Here is a 20,883-nt window from a genome sequence, read left to right as displayed (position 1 = left end):
ACCCGTCTCTGGGCACCTCCTCCCCACACAGCCTCTAATGCATCATCAGTCCAACCCCTACCGGTCTTGGTCCAATCCAGTGAGTGGTCCAAATCTGAGGGCCACTTTCTGACCTTCTCTCCTGTCCCTAACCCACTGCAATATGGCTTCCATCCATTTTTAAAGCTGAAATTGCTTCTCTGAAGATCTTCTGTGTCCATCGAGGTGCCAAAGTCCGTGGCCTCCCCGTGCTGGGCCTGGGTGGTCTCTCCCTGCACATGCTGCGGCTGCTGCTTCTCTGTCTTGATGTTCAGGACTGCCCCTTCTCCCGGCTCTCCCCCCACCTCCCTCTCGACTGCCCCTTCTCCCGGCTGTCCCCCCACCTCCCTCTCGGCTGCCCCTTCTCCCAGCTCTCCCCTCACCTCCCTCTCTGGTCCTCGTCTCTGTGGGATCTTCTCTGCCCACCCTTTAAAATCCAGTGTCCTGGGCGTGACCGCAGCCCCGCTCCTCTCCTCCACACCCTTCTCTGTCACTGTCATTTCAACTGTGTCCACATCTCTGGCCTTCAGAACTGGGAGGGGCAATTTCTGTTGTTTTAAGCCACGCAGTTTGTGGCGATTTCTCACCGCAGCCCTAGTAAGCGAATGTCCCTTCATTTCCCAGTTCCACCAAGGCCCAAAGCGACTTGCTCAGGGCCAGGTAGCTGACCAGTGTCTGCGTGAAGATTTAGTCAAAGCCTGAAGGGACAAAGTGGAGACCCTCAGAGAGCAAGGCAGAGGCAAACCCTGGGGGAGATGACCCCTGGCCTGCCCACCCCCTGGGCTTCTGGCCTGAGCCGGCTTCCTGCGGGAGAAGTCCCTGGCCCCACCTCGCACATTTAGGCCACAGCAGCACACTCGGCTTAAGCCCCAATTCCTCGCATCAAATAATTTTCCAGCATGTCCCGGATTCTGCTGAAATTCTTAGAGGTGTGTGTGTGAGAGAGAGGAAGACAGGCAGAGAGAAAGAGAATGCAGGAAGGTGTACAGTGATTTACTTTGGGGCTATGTAGTGGCCCTCCTTCACTTTTCTTTCTTTCTTCTTATTTATTCCTTTATTTTAAAGCAGCCCTGGCAGCTGTGTGATGAATCATCTCCTGGGTAGAGATGGATTAGTTAAAAAAAAATGATGAAGGAAGAATAAAGTGATCTGGACTTAACTATATTTCAGAATAATCACACAATCCATTCTGATTTTGCTTATTTGAGCAATAAACAAAACAGGGCATAAATCATGCTGAAATTTGAAGAGTAAATTAGTGCAGCAAAGTTTACTCATTTATCTTCCTAAGTGATTTTGAGGGACTGAAAAGCTTTATAACAGCAACAGCATTTGGGAGTGAGGGGGCAAAGCTAACAACTGTTTTCACGGATCCTAACGTTTTATCACCAAAGGCACCAAAAAATAGCATTCTCAGTGTCTAATCATATGTGTTTTCTGAGTCTTCCTATGTACTTAGCATGGTGGGTAATATAAAAATGCGTGATACACTCCCAGTTCTAAAAGAGAACCTGACACGTGGTAGATGCTCAATAAATATTAATTGAATAATTAATTAATGGATGGGTGGATTAATAAGTGGGTCTAGTCTAATCTCCAGTCACTGAGTGGCTAGGGTCAGTAATACCTTAAACTCATGCGGCATTTAAATATTCATATATATTCATTTTTTGTGTATAGCTAAATGACACAGTTAAATTTTTGAGGGCAGGAATCCTTATGGGCATAAATGCTTCCTCAGGGGCCAATATTTGAGCACATATTCCATTAGTAATTTAAAAATTTTTCCAGACACTCTATGGTGTATCAGAAGTTCCTTTCCTTATGAAACACTTGGGCCGGGCACGGTGGCTCACGCCTGTAATCCCAGCACTTTGGGACGCCAAGGCAGGAGGATCAGAAGGTCAGGAGTTGAGACCAGCCTGACCAACATGGTGGAACCCTGTCTCTACTAAAAATAAAAAAATTAGCTGGGCGTGGTGGCACGCGCCTGTAATCCCAGCTACTCAGGAGGCTGAGGCAGGAGAATCGCTTGAACCTGGGAGGCAGAGGTTGCAGTGAGCCGAGATCACGTCACTGCAGTCCAGCCTGGGTGACAGAGCGAGACGCTGTATCAAAAAAAGAAAGAAAGAGAGAAAGAAAGATTTGGATATAGATGTTTTCAGGCAGAGATGCTCCACTCACTAAAGACTGATCAGGGTGGCCTGTTCTAAAATATTAGTGACAGATGTGACAGATTCCCTAATTCAGAGGGACGCTTTTAACATATATGATCACAAATATGAGCACAGTCATCCCTTCGTATCCATGGAAGATTGGTTCCGGGACACCCCTGCAGATACCAAAATCCACAGATGCTCAAGTCCTTGATATAAAATGAGTGGTATTTGCATATAATGTAAGCACATCCTCCCGTATCCTTTAAGCCACCTCTAGACTACTTATAATCCCTAATTCAATGTCATTGCTAATGTAAACAGCTGTGATACTGTATCATTTAGGGAATAATGACAAGGAAGAAAATCTGTACAAATTCAGTACAGATGCAACCATCCTTTTTTTTTTTTCAAGTATTTGACCTGAGGGAGGTTGCTTGAATCCCCAGATACAGAACCCATGGATATGGAGGGCTGACCGTAGTACACACAGTCACATGGAAATGGAATCTTTGTAATTAAAGGGAGCTTGTGTCTTCTCTGTCACTGTAAACCTAATATCAAGATCAGTGCTCAACAAACTCTGTGAAATGAAGACATGACGGGGAAGCAGAGATGAGTTTGGGGGGTTCAGTAAATGCTAAAGCATAATTTGGAGGTGGGGGTGGAATGTTCTAAAATGGAATGAGATGATGCTTGTGCCACTCTGTGAATAAACTAAAAAACAGGTTTGTTTTCTATCTATCAATCATCTCTCAACCAATCAATCAGTCTATCATCTATCAATCAATCAGTCTATTATCTATCACCTATCCATTAATGGATTGATTTATTATCTATCTATATCTATCTATCATTTATCTATCTACCTATTTATCTATTATCTATCAATCTATCATCCATGGATTGATCTATCTATCTAGCTATATGTCTATCTGTCATCTATCCATCTACCTATCAATCATCTATCCATCATCTATCTATCATTTATCTATATCTATCATTTATCAATCAATCTGTCAATCTGTCTATTTTTAGAGACAAGGTCTCACGCTGTCGCTGGAGTACATTGGCACAATCATAGCTCTCTGCAGCTTCAACCTCCTGGTCTCAAGCCATCCTCCTACCTTGGCCTCCCGAGCTGCTGGGGCGTTAGGCATGTGCCACCATGCCCAGCTCTGTTTACTTTCTTAAAGCTTTCACCTCACATCATATGCGTTAAAAACAAGTTTTTGGTCACCTCAAGGGCTTTTTCCTCCTGCCTTTCAGTAAAATCCCATTACAGAACAAAAAATGTTGCCAAGAGGAAATCTTATTTCTTTTTGGCCTGTGGCAAGAGCCATGAGACCCCAGCCTGGGAGACAGGGGAACACTGGAGTTTATGAAGGACAAAGAGAAGTTCTTTAAAGAATGAATGGATGTGAACGGAGCCAGTTCAGACAGGTGCTCCCTCCTCTCTTCCCACTCAGAGCGTTCTTTTCTCTCAGCCTCTTTCCCATGTTTTTTACTTTCTGAAGCAGTTCGCTGGTATCAGCTCCGACTCAGGGAGTTTGCCCATATTGGCCTCGAGAACAAATTGCTCAAACACTCAGCTCAAGATGTAGTTTCAGTAAACATAAGAGGTGTGAAAAACATGCAGAAGACTGAGAATCTAGTGGCGTCTGGGTCTCAATGAGCTGCACTCTGACGCCGCAGGCTCTCACAGTGCTCAGCATGAACAGCGGGGACGCAGCAGGGACATGGTGCACACGGAGCAGCTTCATGCAGCCTGAGGACCTGACAACATACACGTGCATGTTCTAGCATGTTCAACACACACACAGGGAGGTGCGCTCGTGGGCTCTGTCACCGTGGTCCCTGATAAACACTCCCTTCTCCCAGAGAGCTGCGTCTATTATCCAAGGACACTAACGAGGCTCTCCATGGGATTATTTTAAACCAATCTAAGTGTGTATATTGATCACACACACAAAAAAAACCACAGACTTAGTGATAATGAATTAGACTAAAGAAAAATACAGAGAAGCCATTCAACACTAAATCTCCAACAGCTCAGGGAGGGGAAAAAAAAGTAATAAATTAGAAAGCACCAAAGAATGTACAGTATAGGAAAAAAAAAAAAACGCCTTTGGAGCAAAAGTGATTTTGATGCTATGGCTAATGAGCAGAGCAGGGCACAGGCGAGGATGTGTTCCAGTGGCTCTACCTTGCCCCAGTATCCTGGTGCCGGGCATAATTACCAGCTGATGTGTTGGGAGCCTGCAGAGGAGCCCCCTATTTCACTGTAAGATCCTACTGCTAATTCTCAGGACAGTATCCTGATCATGCCATCTCCTCTTCCACGCACTACAGAGCTCAACCTTTTCTGTCCTTCCTTTAAATTCCTAAGGGATACCTGAGACCTTTCATGTTGATCTTATCTAATTTGGGGGCTTATGATTAGAAAAAGGCCCGAAATCATCGTGTTATTCAGAGTGGGGCTTTGTGTGAGGATGCCCTGGGAAAAGGTTTCCAATTCTTGGAGAAAACCGCCCAGCATCCTGGGGCTGTGGGGGCACAGACCGCAGCTGGAGGAAGCCCCAAGGGGTGATGTTGGCCCAGGATTTCCTTTGTGACTTTCAGTTTACCCATCTCATCCTTTCCCTTTCGGCTGCCCATCTGTAAATTGGGACGGCGGAAACCAGAGTCGTGCTGAGAATGAGTAATGTTGCCGAAGCAATTTGGAGACAGGGCTCAGTCCTTCGAGACTATTTTAGAACCAGCAGCCGATCCTCAGCCATGCTAATTTGGGCAAAATACCTGACACAATTAGGGCCCCGCGGCACTGCAAAGGATTCTTCTGACTCATTTGGCCCTAGCTCCAGGCATGGTGCTCGTATCATTAACAGCTAACTGCTCGGGGTTTAGTTTAGCCCACGGAAGGGGAGGTCTCATCGAGGTAGGGTGCAGACGAACTGGGGAGTGAACTGCAACTAGGAAAAAAGGGGAATAGGTTTTTCACAGGCTGCAGATATAGTTGATTTAAAACTATACTTATGTAACCCCAGGACATCACATTGTACAGTTCTTATGTAGTCTAACAGGAGCACAAAGGTAATTTACTCATTCTCTAATGAATGTGGTTTCTGTAACTATATAGGAAATTCCTTGACAATCAGAATGGTTTCCTTCCCCTCTGACCCCTCAAATCCACAGTACCTAGTGCAGTGCTAGTACCTACTGCAGTGCTAGTACCTAGTGCAGTGCTAGTATCTAGTGCAGTACTAGTACCTAGTGCTATACTGGAAGCTAGTGCAGTACTGGTACCTATGAAGTCGTGAGTGCATACATTAACGCTGCCTGAGAGCTCCTCTTTAGCATTTCAAAAAACCAATAGAAATGTACCTTCGGGCAGTGGTGTGGTGAATCAGTTAGGATGTACACAGAGATGTCAGAAATTGACCTTTACGTTAGAAATTGGGACCTTGGTTGTGTAAATTTTCTGTGCTAATGAAAAGGTTAATTGTAGACAGTTCTCATCCTTCCAACCTCCCTCTACCAGGTAGGACGGCCTTCATCCATCCAGTTGGATGTAGAGAAGACAGCTGCTACAGGCCAGGTTTGAATTAATTTCTAGTCTGGACAAGCAGAAACACAAATTTTATCTGGTTTCTTTTTAACCCGAGTGCTGTGGCCACAGTGGCAGGCTGCATGTCAGCACTGCCCTTGGGCATCTGACATCCTGGTAACGCTGTGCTGTGACTGAGCCGAGGGTCCTGGGAAGCCAGAAAGCTCGACTCAATCAACAACTGTGTCTTCTCCTCTGAGTGCTGTGCTGTTGGGTTTGCCAGCCCTCACTTTGGAATTAAGGCCTTCTCAGTAAGGAAACACTACGGCTTATCTTCTTTTGTAGGACCCCAATGTCAGAAGTTAGGCCACGTCACCAGGATGTCCAAGTGCAGATGGCTCTGTGCTCTTTCTTTTTTTAAGCCTTTAAGCAACAGACAGACCCAGCCCAGAGCCAAGCTACTGGGATATGCATAGTCCCCTCCCCTCCCCTCCCCTCCTCTGCCCTCCTCTGCCCTCCTCTCCTCTCCTCTCCTCTCTTCTTGCTTGCTTTGTTGCCCACGCTGGAGTGCAATGGTGCAATCAGAGCTCACTGCAACTTTGACCTCCTGGGCTCACACGATTCTCCCACTTCAGCATCCCAAGTTGCTGGGATCACAGGCACGTGCCACCATATCCGACTAATTTTTTAATTGTATTTTTGTAGAGATGGGGGTCTTGCTATGTTGCCCAGGCTGGTCTCAAACTCCTGGGCTCAAGAGATCCTCCCACGTTGACCTCCCCAAATGCTGGGATTATAGGCATGAATCACTGCGCAGGCCCACAGTTTTGAATCTGTTTTATTTCTTTTGTTCTTCCTTAGGAGGATTACCAAGAGGGGCAGTTATTGAAAAAACTTCCTCTCTCCAAAATCTGGTCAAGGAGTGAGGGCTTCATGGAGCAAGCAGGAACCAGGCTTTCTCAACCACTCCTGAGGTGAGTGCCCAGGGCCACGTGGAATCCGCTCCACGGGGAGTGTCTGCCTTGCCTCCTGCCTCTTATTTCCTATTTGTCTTCACTGCTGATATGTCATTTAGAAAGTGCCACAGAGAGCTCATTTGGAGGGATGAGAGATGGCACAGTCAGGCTGCTGCTCCTGCAGGCCGGACACTGTCCCCCATGAGGCCCCAGGTGCCAGGTAGAGAAAGGCAGGTGCAGGCTGGCATTGAGGGTGCAGATCTATGTGCAGTGAGCACAGATGCTTCTCCCCACAGCTGCAGGTGGAGCCACCCCCAGAGCATGGTGGATTCCACCTGTCATGCACAGTGACCGGGCGGAGGGCAGGGGGTCAAAAAAGTCAGTCCTGGGGTAGTGAGTTAAGAAAAAGGCAGAGTTCTTAATGGTGCAGCCACTTTGGAAGACAGTTGGGCAGTTTAGAATCTAGTTAAAGGTGCATTTACTTATGATCTGGGAATTCTACTTCTAGGTATTCACCCAAGAGAAAGGAAAACACGTTGGATGAAAATCTGTGTGCAAATGTGCACAGCACTTTTATTCATACTAGCCCCGAATTAGAAACACTCAAATATCAATGAAATGTTGAATGAAGAAACAAATTATGATATCCATGCAACAGACCACTCCTCAGCAGTGAAAAACAAATGAATGCGGACACCTGCCACAACAAGGGTGAATCTCAAAAGCAATTATGCTAAGGAAGCCAGCTGCAGAAGGTAACAAACTGTACAACCCCCTCAACCTGACATTCCAGAAAAGGCAAAAGGCAAAAGTGTGGGATAGATGGCATGGCAGCGCTCACCTGGGTGGAGGGGTATGGAGGATGCTCTGGGCAGGTGGGACTGCCCTGAGTCTTGCTTGTGGGGAGCTTATGTCATTCATTGCACCTATTTGTCAAACCTTACTAAACGATGCCTTTAAAAAGTGTAATTTTTTTTTTTTGAGATGGAGTCTCGCTCTGTTGCCAGGCTGGAGTGCAGTGGCATGATCTCGGCTCACTGCAACCTCTGCCTCCTGGGTTCAAATGATTCTCCTGCCTCAGCCTCCCTAGTGGCCGGGACTATAGGTGCACCCAAACCACGCCCAGCTAATTTTTGTATTTTTTGTAGAGATGGGGTTTCACCATGTTGGCCAGGATGGTCTTGATCTCTTGATCTTGCGATCCACCCACCTTGGCCTCCGAAAGTGCTGGGATTACAGATGTGAGCTACCACGCCTGGCCGAAAGCGTGATTTTTATTAGAAGTAAATTGTACCACAATAAACTTGAAATCACATACGTGCAGTTGGTGTTGGGGTATGCTCTTCCCACCACTATCCACACAGACTGACCTGCTCCCTCTCCTTGAGTGATGCCCTTTCCTGGCTGAGGCTGCCCTAGATGTTTGATTTAGGCCAATGTCCCCAGCGCAGACACAGTGGGGGATTTGTGTCCAACCCTCTGCAGGAGCACAGGGGAGAGAGGAGGTGATGTAGAAACAAAACAAAATAAACTAGACAACAAGGGACAGGTGGGGCCTTTCCCTATCCATCCCCAGTGCTTCGCATCAGGCCTGGCACTTGCGAGGGGCTCAGTGATTTTTTTTTTTTTTTAGACAGAGTTTTGCTCTTGTTGCCCAGGCTAGAGTGCAATGGCACGATCTTGGCTCACTGTAACCTCTGCCTCGCAGGTTCAAGGGTTCAAACAATTCTCCTGTCTCTGCCTCCCAGGTAGCTGGGATTATAGGCACCCACCACCATGCCTGGCTAATTTTTTTTTTTTGAATTTTAACAGAGACGGGGTTTCACCATGTTGGTCAGGCTGGTCTCGAACTCCTGACCTCAGGTGATCTGCCCGCCTCGGTCCCCCAAAGTGCTGGGATTACACGCGTGAGCCGCTGTGCCCGGCCGGGCTCAGTAATTGTGTGGAAGAAGGAACACACAGCACAGCACACACATGAACCAGGCTCGGCCACCCAGGGAGACACCCACGGGCCTTTCTCTTTAACATCTGTAAACAGGAAGAGTGCCACCCTCCCAGATGTCAACAGCTCTCTCCCAGGAGATTAATGGCTGGTTCAACACGCGTGCTGATTCACCAGCACAAGAAAGTGATCAACAGCCAAAATTAAAACATAAATAAATAAACAAAACACCTTCTATCTTAGATGCAGTGACCTATAACATCTGGCGTGTCTGTCTGAAGCACAGATTCCCCACAATGCAAACATGCGCGGTTAAGGTGAAGACCGGAGCTCAACAGAGGGAGCCCAGGGCAAATGTGAGGTTGGCCAGGCTCAGGAACGATCACAACCAACGTCCGGTGCCCCTTGATGTGGACAGACCCTGGAAGAGCCGGCTCTGCTTCATCTCCATGCTGCAGACTTTGATACTATAACCCCTTTACTGAATATCATTAAGTAAATCCCCAAGAACATGGTTAATCTGAGATCTACCCTTATTTCTCCAAGTTTCTTGAGTGGACAAGGAAATTAATGCCTGAGAGGAAACTTTACTGGCATATTCAGACAGAAGTGTTATTTCTCAGCTTCCACGGCAATCCTGGGTGTCACTTGTCAAGGGCAGCAAGTAAAGGGGCGAGCAGGCCAGATGACCCCAGCTGGACACCAAAATCACCCAGGCAGCCTTCAAAGCCATCCTGAGGTTCCCTCCTCAGAGGCTCTCATTTAACCCCTTTGTGGTGGGGCCCCAGCACACACATTCTTGCTCCTCAGCATGGCTTAGGTCCTTAATTCATTTCCTCCAATGATCAACCAACATTTATGGGGTCCCCCAGTATCAGGAACCGGGGACATGGGTGTAGAGTTTAAGATGAACAAGGAGCCTGACCAAATGAGGACTCCTGGGCATTTTCACCTCGTTTTCAAAGAGACTTGTTTGTTTGAAAATCTTTTAGACTTGCTAAGAAAGTCCCTGAGGGAAGTAAATGATTCCACTGAAAAGAGTAGCTGCAATGACTCCCTTTGCAGGTGGCCGATGACATTCCAGCCACTGACTACCTTCAGCTTCTTATCTGAGACCTGCACCTGGAAAGAGCATAAGACCTGTTGGTGCAGCCTCTTTCGCCACTTTTGCAATTCAAAGTCACAGTGTCACCCTGTGCAACAGCTACTGGTATTACAGGCAGAGTCCACACCCTTCCCACCCAACCCCTCTCTCTGACATCTTAGAATGACGGAGAGAAAGAATTCAAGCAATACATGGATATGGAAAGCATTCCTAAATATCCCCTTTAGAAAAATTCTATCTACAACAATGGAAGTAGCCGTTTAACACAGCAATAAATTCTGGTGTGAAATAAGAAGCAGTACTGACTCTCAGCATTCAGGTGTTTTTTAGAGAAGGAGGTTTTGACGCTGTGGCTTGAAGGGTCAGAAGGACTTGAGTATGAGAGGCACAGTGACCAGGACATTTCTGTAGTGCGCATGTGTGGGAGGGGGCTCGTGTGGTGGGGAGGAGAATGAGGTCAATAGAGGTGTGGATAACCAGAGACACATTCCGGGTTTGGGAGCAATGACTGGACACATTGCGTGATGTGATTCATTCTTACACAGCCAGATGGGAGAACAGAAACCTCAGAGGCAAAACTCACTGATTGTGGCATTCTTTCCTAAAGAGCCTGGGCATGGTTTTAGTCTATTTTTAAATGTAGAGCTCCAGGAAGTCATTGTCAATTGGTCAGAGTTAACAGTGAGTATGAGATTTATTTTCTGTCCCAAATTTAGGGAAATTTGACGAAGGCTGGCTAATTAGATTTGGCCATATTATGGAAGGTCTTGGTGTCCACCATGAATAGAGCCCTCAGTATTTTCTTTCTTTTTTTTTTTTTTTTTTTGAGACGGAGTCTCACTCTGCCGCCCGAGCTGGAGTGCAGTGGCACAGTCTCGGCTCACTGCAAGCCCCACCTCCCGGGTTCACGCCATTCTCCTGCCTCAGCCTCCCAAGTAGCTGGGACTACAGGTGCCCACCACCATGCCCGGCTAATTTTTTGTATTTTTAGTAGAGACGGGGTTTCACCGTGTTAGCCAGGATGGTCTTGATCTCCTGACCTTGTGATCCACCCGCCTTGGCATCCCAAAGTGCTGGGATTACAGGCGTGAGCCACCGCGCCTGGCAACCCTCAGTATTTTCTATGAACCAAAGCAGGCCCTTAAAGACATCACCTCATCATACAGTGTTTCATAGAAACTTCACCATAAACCCCATGCATTAGGCAACTAATATATGGATGGAGTAAGTGTGCCCAGAGGAGCAAAGGAACTGTTTCATGACTACACAAGTAGAAAGGAAGACTGGGGATTTACGCCCAGATCTCCTTGACTCTAAAGTCCACATTTTTTGGTGATGGTTACTGGAAGTCTGGATTTCAGCAGGAGGGAGGGATAGAAGGAGGACAGGAGGGGAAGGGAGAAGGGGAGGGAGAAATGGCTGAGACCAAGTCTTACAGGCAGATGTATGAGTTGTTCACAGTTCTGAAAATCCATAAAACCAAGTAACAGGCCGGGCGCAGTGGCTCACGCCTGTAATCCCAGCACTTTGGGAGGCCGAGGCGGGCGGGTCACGAGGTCAGGAGATCGAGACCATCCTGGCTAACACGGTGAAACCCCGTCTCTACTAAAAATACAAAAAATTAGCCGGGCGTGGTGGTGGGCGCCTGTAGTCCCAACTACTACTCCGGAGGCTGAGGCAGAAGAATGGCGTGAACCCGGGAGGTGGAGCTTGCAGTGAGCAGAGATCACACCACTGCACTCCAGCCTGGGCGACAGAGCAATACTCCCTCTCAAAAAAAAAAAAAAAAAAAACCCAAATAAACAAAACAAAAAAACCAAGTAACAGTGGAATTCTCCCCTCTTCAATGCCATGGTAGAGACACATAAAATGCCATTTTATTGGGAGGCCAAGGCGGGTGGATTGCCTGAGCTCAGGAGTTCGAGACTACCCTGAGCAAGACAGTGAAACGTCGTATCTACTAAAATGCAAAAGAAATTAGCCGGGCATGGCAGTGTGCGCCTGCAGTCACAGCTACTCAGGAGGCTGCGGTAGAAGAATTGCTTGAACCTGGGAGGTGGAGGGTGCAGTGAGCCGAGATTGTGCCACTGCACTCCAACCTGGTGACAGAGCCAGACTCTGTATCTTAAAAAAAAAAAAAAAGCCATTTTAAGATTTCTTCTGCATTTTTGCTTCACACTGGTGCTTACCCAGTTTACACACACAATCCTAGTCCTGCAACTTCCGGCAGCTGTGAAGGTAGCTTGCTCTGCACAGCCAAAGCCTATCTCCGTGTGTGCAGCAGCCGGGCCCTGGAGACTCACACACAGGAAGAAAGGGCTGGAAAGGAATGCACTAACCAACATGGGTGCTGAGAATTCTCATCGCTGCCCTCCTGAACTCACTACCTACAGACCGCTCATGGTAGAGAGACCTCTCAGGATGGCACCAGGCTCAACTCACAAGGAGCCCAGGCTGCCGCAGATTTAATTAGAGGGACATGGAATATAAACACTTGAAATCTGTCTTCATTTTCCAAGAGAACACCAGCTACTCATAATCACAATTAGTGTGGTTTCTACATTGGCTGAGCTCCCGACCCACCATTCCAACCTGGCTGCTAATTGAATCCAGAATTCTGATCTTCCTTTTTCTTCAGTGTATGCTATACATAAGCACAAAACTAATCTGAGCCTACTGTTTTCATCACATTCCTCTTCTGCTCCGAAAGGTTGCTATGTTCTTATTGCAAAGACCAATACCACTGGGTTTTAAACACTGAGTATTTCAGTTGTCTGCACTCTAGGTACCTCCTAAAGCCTACCTAACCCTATGCCTACCCATGCTGAGTCCCACGTGAACACTCCAGCAGCAGCCTGGCAGGGCACCTCATTAATTCTAGGAAGTGTTGGCTCATGCAAAGGTCAAGTTCATTTCATGTTTTACCCTGCCTGGAGTATCTCCCTCCTGTCATCTATTAAAAAGTAAACAAACAAACAAACAAAAACTCAGCTATGAGGCTCAGTTCAAGTCAAACTTCCTTCTTGAGACTGTTTATGATGGTGACACCTTCAACCCTCCCCTCCTTCTTTGGTGGGCAGTGTTAAAAATCCTCACTTCACGCCTGTAATCCCAACACTTCGGGAGGCCGAGGTGGGCAGATCACGAGGTCAGGAGATCGAGACCATCCTAGCTAACACGGTGAAACCCCGTCTCTACTAAAAATACAAAAAATTAGCCAGGAGTGGTGGTGGGTGCCTGTAGTCCCAGCTACTCAGGAGGCTGAGGCAGGAGAATTGCTTGAACCTGAGGGACGGAGGTTGCAGTGAGCTGAGATTGTATCACTGCACTTCAGCCTGGGCAACAGAGTGAGACTCTGTCTCAAAAAAAAAAAGAAATTACTCACTTAACAGACTTTATAACATTTTATTATATAAGTCTGTATCTTTCCTTTGCAACAAGCTTTTTAATTTCTTAAGGATAGCAACCATGCTTTCATTGCTCCAGATAGTATTTCAATAAGTATTTGCTGACACAGTATCTTTTCTGCTTCCATTGGAGGCAAAACAAGAATGCTGGAAAGTTAATTGCAGAAGGTCAGAATGAGATGAGATAAAAAACATTATTGAGTATTGAGAATTGTAGACAGTTGAGGCCATAGATACCTCTTTTAAGAGGGAAATTAAAATTACAAAGACATTATAATTACCTGAGTGTCATGAAACAAGCCTCAGCTTAGAAAAATTATTAAAGAGAATTGTATGATTTTAGGATTATATTATTCCTTCATTTGTAACAGAAAAGATTTTCAAGATGGCTAGAAACTAAAGTCTGATAATATTTAATTATAAGACTACAAATATATATTGGGTACATACTACAATATTAACTAATCACTCACTAGATGCAAAATTCTTTGCTGGGTGTTTTGCATATATCATTCCACTTAATTCTTTTTTTGAGATGGAGTCTCACTCTCCCACCCAGGCTGGAGTGCAGTGGCACAATCTCAGCTCACTGCAACCTCCGACTCCCAGGTTTAAGTGATTCTTGTGCCTCAGCCTCACCAAGCCCGGCCAAGTTTTGTATTTTTAGTAGAGATGGGGTTTCACCATGTTGGCCAGGCTGGTCTCGAACTCCTGACTTCAAGTGATCCACCCACATCAGCCTCCCACAGTGCTGGGATTACAGGCGTGAGCCACCACACCCAGCCATTCCATTTAATTCTTCTAACAAGCCTATGAGGTGGGCACTAATTTTTTTGTTTTGTTTTGTTTTTTGAGATGGAGTCTTGCTTTGTCTCCCAGGCTGGAGTGCAATGGTACAATCTCAGCTCACTGCAACCTCCGCCTCTTGGGTTCAAGCGATTCTCCTGCCTCAGCCTCCTGAGTATCTGGGATTACAGGTACCCGCCACCATGCCCAGCTAATTTTGTATTTTTAGTAGAGATGGGGTTTTGCAACAGGCCAGGCTGGTCTCAAACTCCTGACCTCAGGTGATCCACCTGCTTCGGCCTCCCAAAGTGCTGGGATTACAGGCATGAGCCACCATGCCAGACCAAAGTGGGCACTATTATTATGATCTTTTTATATGGATCCTAAGACCTATGGAAGTAGAACAACTCTCAAGGTCACACAACCAGAAGTCAGCAGCACGATGGGTTCAAGTTCAGGTCTATGTGGCTGCAGGGTCTAAGTCACTGCCTGGCATGATGCTATTAGGCTGGCACTGGGCACTGTACATTCTCGACCTAGATATCTACTTCCCAAATAAACAGAACGCTCCTCTGGATCTCAGTCTATAAACTTAGAGAGCAGTTCCAGGTAGAAGGAAGTGATGTCTCAGTTTCCTGTTTCCACAGATACAGAATATGGCTTTAAAAAGTCAACTACAATTCTAAAGGAACACAATTTTTTCACAGTTTTGTTTGGTGCCTGAAAATTACCAGTAGGTAAGCAAAGTTAGAGCAACGATATCCACAGAACATGGTCAGTCATGTAAAAAAAATGCCTTTGAACACCCAGCAGTTTCTATTCTATTACAGTTCTCAGTTTGCCAGACCCCTAATTGCCAACATTACATAATAAAGTGATAGGACCAATTTTTCTTCAAATTGATTTCGGTTATAGAAAAAAGTCCATATGTCTTTCAGAACAATCCTATTGGATATGAGACTACATTTTAGAAATATATTATTGCTATTATTAAAAGTGTGTATTATGTATATGTGTGTGTATAGCTAGATAGAAAGCTAAGTAGAGAGATAATAGACATAAATATAGATAATTTTGCCTTTGGCTTTAGACCCTAAAAAATATAAAGACAAAACTAATTCTAGAAAAAGAAGTCATGCCAGGAAAATGTCATGCAGTAGCCAAGTCTACAAAAATACTTATATGGAAACACCTAACAGATCCTTGACTCCACCATGGAAGATTCCTTATTTTATTAAAATTCTGATATAAAAACTTCTAGTGAAATGCTTCATGTTAAAAATAACTAGCTTTAGTTCCACTAAAATATAGATTTGTTGTAAAAGGCATATGTCCTTTTAGGATACAATTTAAGAATACAATTTTTGGAAGCTTGGTATGTGAAAGTCAAACAAACCTACCCTTAGGTAATAGATTTTTGATTATATAAAAATTCAGCTGTCTTGGGAGTCTCATTGCAACTCCCACCTTCCAGGCAGAAAGAACTCTACCTGGCTCCAGCTATAGAGGTCACAGCCATCTGAGGAAGGAAGCTAACAGCGGGGACTGGGGAGTGAGAGGGGGATGGGAAAGGGGTAGTCCCTCCTGAAACTCTTTTGCCATTTGCAAAAAGGAAGGACAACAGAAATCAGAGGGCATGAGAACATTAATTAGACCCTTTTCTCTGGCTGGTTGCAAAGACTGAAGCTAAGAAAAAAAAATCAAGCTATAAATGACAAATAAAACCATCCTGAAGATTGCACGGCCTCTGGCTTTAATTTAGAGGGAGGAGCGAGGAAAGGAAAGATGAGAATTAGTGAAAAAGGTACAGATATGTGTTTTCTAAATTAAGAAAATCTCTTAGTTTTCTTCTACATGAATAATGTATATTTAAATATTTTAGTAGGGACATTTTTATGTTTAAAAGACAATTGTGCTTTCCTCCCTAACCAAAACCCACCTAGATCCTCAGACTTAGAGCTCCGGGCTGTGTTCTTTTTCTGCCACCTGGTGGAGCACGCACACCGGTGACAGTGATGACCAAGGGGTCACGAAGCTCCAGGCCTACGGAGATACCGCTCAGAGATCCACTGTCTCATTAAGACAAATCAGACTCTGACAATATTTGCAATGAATTAATTGGCTAATTTCTCATCAATGGCCTTATGACAAAGAGGAAGAACTGAGCAGGTTGAGCAACGCCGCTTCAGGAGCGCTGTGTTCAGTGACATGGTGACAGGGTGGGACACTGACTTTGGCACCTCCAGAGGTTGTTTTCCAATAAATGTACTTGCTACATCTTTCAATCCTATAAGAACGTAGTATGTCACTCACTCTGTCACCTAGGCTGGAGTGCAGTGGTACAATCTCAGTTCACTGCAACCTCTAGCCTCCCAGGTTCAAGCGATTCTCCTGCCTCAGCCTCCTGAGTAGCTGGGACTAGAGGTGTGCACCACCATGCCTGGCTAATTTTTGTATTTTTAGTAGAGATGGGGTTTCACCATGTTGGCTAGGCTGGTCTCAAACTCCTGACCTCAAGTGATCTGCCCGCCTTGGCCTCCCAGAGTGTTGGGATTACAGGTGTGAGCCACGAGTTTTTTTACTAGCATGGGATTTCGAGTCAGCCTGACTTACGCTGAGACTCAAGCATACAGTAGCTAGGAGGTGAGGGGAAGGTGATGACCTCTTGGAGCTCTCACTTAAAATGGAAATAAGGATGCCTTTCTTCCAGGTTGTTGAACAGGGATAAAGGTATATGAAAGCTAACCAATAAACCAGGGGGATTATTCTTGCTCTGATTCCATTAAAGACACCAGAAGCAGCTCCCTCCGTGTTGGGGTCATCTATAAGGCGGATCATCACCAGGCTCCAGGTATCTAAGTGCAGAAGCCGAGCCTTCAACACAGACTATCACGGCCTGAGCTTTGCTAGCTTGTTCAGCAAACTCCTGTGCCAAGTTCCTAGAATCTGTTTCCTCCAAATGCTGACTGATGCAGTAAAATATTAACACAATACGTTAGGCATCAACTGCTTTTAGAGTTTCGAGTTTTACAAATTGATATAAGATGGAACGAAATATCTATCATCTACAACAAATTCTATTGTTCCCAGAAGGGGCAGATAAATCTCAAGGCATAATTATAGTCCTGCCTGCCATGACCTCTGAAGATATATGTCTGCTTGGGAAAGAATGGGATAATTCCTCTTTACTGAAGAATATTTGGGTTTCTATTTAAAACATACTTTTAATGAAAAATTTGTATGAATACTTTATTTTTGCAACTTGGGCCATCTTTGCTTTCTTTGGGCTTCATTTTTCTAATAATCTAACAGAAACTATGGTCACAATTTGCTGAAGATCCACATGCGTCTTCCCTTTGTCTAAAGCCCACATGAAATTAGTTTATTCGAGTTTGTTTTCCAAGGACTTGCCTGTATTCTAAGCTGTGTAGAAAACAGAGAGCAGCAGCTATAAACGCTCATGCTGTGATTAATGCTCACCTATGGAACAATGCTTTCTAGCCACTCCTGCTGTTAAAATTTGCTTGGGAAATGAGGATGCCTCAACCTAGATATTCACAGGAGCCTACATGACACTATCTGCAGCACAATTCAGTTTCTTTATCAACCTTTCCTGAGCACCTCACCTTTGCAAAGCATGACAGTAGAAAGCACAGAAGACAGGAAAGAGAAACATGAGGTGGGGAACAGGAAGGCCAGGAGAAGGGAATGAGAATAGGGGAGGGAAGGAGGAGGGAAGAGGAGACGAAGAAAGAATGAAGATAAAACAACAAAAAATTCTCCTCGACAGACTTTCCTAGTTCTGCAACCATTTTTCATCTGTGTCTGACTCAACATGTGGTTTCACCAAACCCTAACCAGTGTCTTTTCTGCTCTGGGTTCCAAAGGTGAAGCTGATCAGGCATCTGAGGGTCGTGTGGGGGACGCCTGCCCAGCACTGAAAACTAAACTCACTCCTGCTCTGGACAATACATTATTGAGAGACCGGATGAGGTTAGCAGCGCAATGTGAGGTCATGAAAGAATGAAGCCGGGGGGCCCAGTCAAAAGCAGGCACTGAAACCCGGCCCTGGGAGCACAGCCAAGCTCAGAAAGGACAATAAAACAAGAACACACACGCCGCTGAAACCCCCTCGGAGGGATGGGTAGAGCAGCACTAATACCACTTGCCCAACCCATTCCCAATGCACTGCTGAATGTCTGACCAGAGTAGTTTACCGTAATCCCATAAATATGTTCCAGATTTGTCTCTGATGACATGTGGTGGGCTGAGAGAGGCTTCTATTCTGCTAGTGTGGGTATAACCAGGAACCCTCGTGGGAGGCCAAGGGCCACCTCACCTTGCCTGAGAGGAAGCTGCAGGTGATTACAAAGCAGAGGGGAATGTCCGGCTCTGCAGAACCTCCAGGGTCAACCGCAGGAACCAGCACAGGAAGAGGGCAGAGTTGCTCTAGGAAGGGGGCTTCACAAATGGGGAAGTGAGTGGACTCAAGTGACCCCCTGACATCCTTAGTGTCATTATCTAGGGAGAGTCCCAGAGGTGCCGCGATACCAGCACCCTTGGCTGTGAGAACTGGAACGCCATTTCCCGCCCTAAGGGTTAAGCAGCTCGTCCATGTTCTACCCTTCACTTTGCCCTGCATATTTCTAATTAAAAGAAAGAAAAGAACACTCTTACCCATGAGGAATTTTGCTCAGGACATAATATCCAGTATACGAGTGTTGATATATCTGCAACAGACAAAAAGGAAAAAAGGTAGGCATTGAGACAAAGGCTGTTACTATGATATTTTTCAAATCACCGTGAATCCTAACAAACATCAGTGAACCAAAAGCAGCTAATCCCAACACCTGGAGACAAAGTCTTTTATTTACTTAGGAAGTCAATTTGCATATCCTGTTTATTTTATTTTCAGCATTTGCAATGGTTTATAGGGCAGCCAGAGGCTTGATGTCATCTCCATGGCTACCTGGTGTGTGATTAAATTAGGGGCACAGATTTCAGGCTTAACTAAATATAGCACAGAACTAATGAGGACACCTTGGTCATTGGAGACCATCAGGCACCGTCAGCTAGACCCAACGTGTCAGTAAGACCCATGTACGGCTAGAGTTCCCTGTGGGTTATGGCAAGGGGTCCACCAGAAATTCCACTGTGTGTCTTCAGTGAGTTGCAATATTGAAGTCAAGGCAGGCTTAATTGGGCACACTTTTGACCCCCTGTACAACGGGATATGCATCTTTTAGTTTCAAGAGAGTAGTCAACAAGAACTTACTGAAAAAGGGCAGTTGGAAGTATCACGGCTTTAAAATGGAGGTTACAGAAAACCAGAAAAACAGTGCTTCCAAACTCCTGTAACCCTCAAATCTCAGACGCCTTTCTTAACCTCCTGAGCCGGGAAATGACTCCACAATCCATAGATAACCATAAGCAGAATTCGAGGGTTACCCAAAAGAAGGGAGAAGATGGCGGTTCAAGAAATGTTAGCATCCTTCATCGCCAGCCTCCTGGGTAGAGACCTTGTTGAATATACGGAATATGTGGGTCACTCTGTTGCGTTGAACCATATTTCATTTCCCCCAACCCTTTCCTTTACTTGTGAAACCTCTGAGAGCTGGTGCCCTATGTGGCTAAATGTTCAGTGACCAACATTTAAAACCACCTTTCTAAAGATAATAGGTGAGGGACGTGGAGGCAAAGGCAGACATATCCAAGGTAGAGTACTTTGAACAGGGAAATGCATTTGGAGGACCAATGATGGAAATGAGCTTGCAAAGAAAACAGGTAGGATTTGCTAATACCACCATTCCCTACCTAGCCTGCACCACTGAATTAACTTCTCGAAAATCACAATGGTCTTGGAGTTATTTGGAGGAACAGGACCCAGATATAAAAATAAACAACAGCGCTTAAATCCCAACAATCTGGTGCTTTCAGAGATCTTGAGACTCCTGAACCAGAAATATGTGGCCCGGGGCCCCTTGCTTTGAGGGCAGCAGATGGGAAAGTGTTGCTTTAGTCATAAAGAAACAGCCACTAACAGACAGGACTGTCTAGGAGAGCTTTATGGAGCTGCTACAGCAATCTAATAAGGAACACAGGAACTTAACTCCTTTTTCTATTTCTGCCGGGATGAGTGGTGCTGCTTGCCCAGGAGAAGGAAGGAAGGGCCTGGTGCTGGCTCCTGTGTCCTGAGCAGGTCACCGCTCAGAGAGGACCCATTAAAGGACCCCATGCTGCACTGTGACTAAGCCATGCCTGCGTGAGCTGGAACAGCTTCTTCAGATGCAAGAGCAGGAAGCTAGACAGAGCTGATCTCAGGTTTCCATGGTTATGGTATATGGTATATTATATAGAGTTTCTGAACTCTCCCTCCAAAACCGCCTTTTCATATGATTGATCTCACTTTGTTTTCATAGCATCCCTAGGGGGCAGGTTACCTTTGGTCAGGTAAGAAACTGAGGCACAGAAAGAGAAGAACAGGATAAAGGAAAGAGAAAGGGGGAAGAGGAGAGGAGGAGAGAGAAGAGAAGAGATGGAACCTAATTCTGTACCCTTTAGTGTTGGCTGACTTAGTGACCCTCATGAACAGAATACAGTAGCAGTGAGGGTGTTAGGCTTCTGCAGCCAGCTTATAAGAGGTATCGTGGCTTCCTTCTTGCTGTCTTTCATATCACTTGCTCTGAGGAAGCTGGCTGCCATGTTGTGAGGACACTCAAGCAGCCCCATGGAGAGTCTGAGGCTCATACCCGTTAGACTGCCTCTTGCCAGAAGCCATGTGAGTGGATGTGGAAATGGGTTCCCCATCTCCGGTCAAGCCTTCGGATGACTGCAACCCTGGCTAATGTCTTGATGCTGGCCTCATGAGGGACCCTGAGCCAGAGCCATACAGCTAAGATGTTCTCGAGTTCCTGACCCACAGTGACTGCAAGATTAAATGTTGGCTGTCTTAAGCCACTGAGTTTG

At 45.8% G+C, this 20,883-nt stretch overlaps 1 protein-coding gene across 4 annotated transcripts in view; it reads right to left on the bottom strand.

Moving 5' to 3' along the window:
• Positions 1-20,883, bottom strand: part of DPP6 (dipeptidyl peptidase like 6) — a 998,429-nt gene that overhangs the window by 242,015 nt on the left and 735,531 nt on the right. For all 4 annotated transcript variants that reach the window (XM_034965319.2, XM_034965317.3, XM_034965320.2 and 1 more), the window contains exon 6: positions 18,595-18,647. In XM_034965319.2, coding sequence (XP_034821210.1) covers positions 18,595-18,647 — 53 coding nt within the window. The remainder of the gene's footprint in view (positions 1-18,594; positions 18,648-20,883) is intronic.

This window comes from Pan paniscus, chromosome 6 (assembly GCF_029289425.2).
Source record: "Pan paniscus chromosome 6, NHGRI_mPanPan1-v2.0_pri, whole genome shotgun sequence".
Taxonomy (NCBI): Eukaryota; Metazoa; Chordata; class Mammalia; order Primates; family Hominidae; genus Pan; species Pan paniscus.
Note: the sequence above shows the minus strand (reverse complement) of the source record. Positions and strands in the feature narration are given on the sequence as shown.